The 3388-nt window shown below is 39.6% G+C and overlaps 1 protein-coding gene across 1 annotated transcript; it reads left to right on the forward strand.

Annotated features, from left to right (window-relative positions):
* Positions 1–1088: 1088 nt before the first annotated feature.
* On the forward strand, positions 1089–2614 carry LOC105625339 (zinc finger CCCH domain-containing protein 10-like). The gene is made up of 3 exons (XM_012206673.1): positions 1089–1657; positions 1758–2052; positions 2141–2614. Exons 1-3 carry the CDS (start codon positions 1089–1091, stop codon positions 2612–2614), a joined length of 1338 nt encoding a protein of 445 aa, XP_012062063.1.
* The last annotated feature ends 774 nt before the right edge of the window (positions 2615–3388 follow it).

Raw genomic sequence — 3388 nt, forward strand, 5'->3', positions numbered from 1 at the left:
GAGAGAGAGAGAGGATTGATTGTTGCGTTTACGTATACATTAGCATGCATATATTATATATATATTGCATTAATCTCGCGTCTTTTTTCTGATCATAAATCCATCATTGTCAAGCAAAAATTTGATTTTAGTCTTGCGGCGAATCTTGGGCCCTCCAACTTTGTTGCACAATAATATTTTAATTTTCTTTCTTTCGTACGTATAAATATTTGGGTAGCATGACAATAGACACACAAGAGCATATCTGTTTGAGCGACCTAAATGAACTAATAAGCGGATACGTATGTATTTACTTCTCGAAAGTGAGTTTCTCAGCACTTAGTAACCGTTCTATCGATCCTACCTTGGAATGGCCTTGATATCGTCTAAATAACGTCTTAAAGCGAGAAGATCCAATATAATCGTAGTTTTCTATATTAATTCTTTTGATACGAAACATAATGGAAAATTGACAGTATTTTCTTAATTCGTTAGTTTAGTTTAGAGAGTGCCATGTCTACTATACCGCAATAGATAACGGATCATTGTGTGTCGCGGCGAACTAGAGTGTACGTGACATTTTCCAAAAAAGTTAACGCCGCAAGCCGGTCGCTCGTTTAGGCGAGCTCACTTTCTTGGCAGATCAAGCGTATATATCAAATTATCAAAGTACATATGATAAATAAAAAAAAATGCTGTACATAATAATGTTGATATAATCTTACTACCGATGTAATAGTCATTATACGAAAAGGGGAAATAAAAACTAACTTAATTAATTAAAGAGGATTGTGGCAAGCTTCTTGTACTCTCAACACCCATTCCACATCTATATTTCAGTCTGTAAAAATTAAAAAGTAAAATATGAGTAATATATGAGATTTTAAATCACTGATTTATCACAAGTACGTCGTATTTAACGTCATACAAGTTTCCTTCCTGGACGCTAATAATATCGTTATACGCCTTTAATCCATCATGTCTTTTTTTTTATTCAGGGGCGCGCATATTAGCCACGCTCAGCCAGTTCGTCGATCAATCAAGAGTACAACGATAATCTCACCGACGTGCGATCGCTACGTGCGATGTGCCACCTGTGGTGAAATGTGATGAAAAAATTGAAGGTAAAATTGGAAAGCAGCGAAACATCAGGGACATCAACGGGGCATCAACAGGCGATCGGGATGGCGGGCGGATTGAATGCGACTGATAGCACCGATCCCACTAGTCGGATTTGTCGAGACTTTCTGAGAAATGTCTGTCACCGTGGAAAGCGTTGCAAGTACCTTCATGAGCGTTCCGAGGACGATCCCGTGGAGGAATATACCTTTTGCCATGACTTCCAGAATGGCAAGTGTAGCTGGCCAGGCTGCAAGTTCCTGCATTGCACGGAGAGCGAGGAGAAGCGTTTCAGGGCAACCGGTGAACTGCCGCCTCACGTCCTCAATCGATCCAAGATCTGCAGCAATGACAAGTCGGATCCGTTTTGCAAGGATTTTTTGAAGGGCAGCTGCCAAAGGATGAATTGCAAGTTCAGGCATATGAAAAAGGAGGAACCGCAGCATAATCTAATGTCGCCGTCACTTCATAACGCGTCTAGGCCGCAACACAACTTCAACGGCACTAGCAACGGCGGTGGTGTCGGTGGCGATGGACGCAGATATGAAGAAGATAGAAAGTAAGCATCATAATTGAGTCTATAGATTTTTTTCTCTTATGTAGAAATTTATAACATCGTAATAATTTTGTCTCTTTTCTCTTTACTTCATGAATGGCAGCTTTCACTGGCAACTGCAGGATCATCATAACAATTTGATCGCTAACAACGGCGGTTACAACACGTCGCATCCAACCGATTACATCGGACCGCCGGAGCCGAAGAGGCGATTAGTATCGGGCGAAGCAGTCGTACACTTCGAAGCCTCTCCAATCGTAGGTCAGCAACACACGACTCAACCGACAGTCACGCCAAGTTATTATTATCCCGTGATACCGCGTAATGAAGCACGAGCCATTGTACTGGAGGATGAGAATGCACTGTTGAGAAAGAAGATAGAAGAGTTAAAGAAGCAGGTATGTCAGAGAAAGAAAAAAGAAAAGACAAATACATCTGAAATATTGATTTTGTTTCTAACTGTGTATATGCTTTATCTTGCTCCAGGTTAGCGACTTGACAGCGACAAATGAGTTTCTGTTGGACCAAAATGCCCAGTTGAGGATGTCGGGCAAGCGAACCGCGAATGTAACGGCTGTAACGGTCCCGGCAGTCACGATTACGAATACGGTTCCGCCATCGCAAGCTCCGACACCTCAACAAATGGTTAACGCAGCCGTGGCAGCGGGTACTCTCCGAACAGTCACCGCTAGCGTGGCTACCGTTCCTGTAAGCATCGCGACCGTAGCACCCGTCTCTATCGCTGCAGTTTCTATGGCACCAGTTTCGATACCACCACCGATCGTCACCATGGCTCAACAAACTATCTCGATGAGCGGCTCCGGGCCTCCTCAGGCAACTAATCAACAACCACCGAACACGCAACAACCCGCCAGTTTACCCTTGTCGATATCTGGCGCGACCGCGCCTCTCGTCTCTTATCCTATTATGACGCAAGAACTTAGGCCTGTCTTGCAATAAATGCATCATGAGAATAGGAAAAACTTTTATTTCTGATAGAGGATAATCTATATATACATACCTACTCGGCTATGTAGGCGAATCAAGGATCATAATGTGCATCCATCTTCCTCTATGTGAAATTGTACTTCCCTTACAAGTACACTTGAAAGTACACACAGAAGATAGAAACCAGCGGCTGTGGGATGATGCAGTGTATCACCGTAGTAAATAGATACATTTGTATTGATGTAATATTTATCATCTCTCCAAATCTTTTTACATTCTATTAATTTGTGCAAAAATTGAATCATAAAGAAAACAATTGTTTAATTTTAATTATTATTTGATTATAATATCATTTTTCTTTCATCTCTTCGTGTGTGTTCGAATATGTAAAATATAATTACTTTTTCTCTGTGAATAGCGCGATAAGAATATATGATAATATACAATTATGCAATAACAATCGTCGATCGACAGTTATATATGTTCACAGTGTGTATAATTGTAGAATAACAAGAATGACAATCTATAATTATGAGATATTACGTCATGACATTATGTTCCTTTAACTCTTTTCTTTTATTTGCGTTTTATATATATCATGTGTAGTATATATTCATATTAATCTCATCTCTGTGTAAAGATAAATTGGAGAATAGTAACAGGCAGATAAGAGCACCAACAAAAAAAATTGTAAAATGAAGGAATATAATTAAGGGATATCTCTTATATAATATGTTAACGTAAGTACAAAGAAATTTAGAAGAAAGAATATAAATGTAATATATT

The sequence above is a fragment of the Atta cephalotes genome, assembly GCF_000143395.1.
Source record: "Atta cephalotes unplaced genomic scaffold scaffold01034, whole genome shotgun sequence".
NCBI classification, from domain to species: domain Eukaryota; kingdom Metazoa; phylum Arthropoda; class Insecta; order Hymenoptera; family Formicidae; genus Atta; species Atta cephalotes.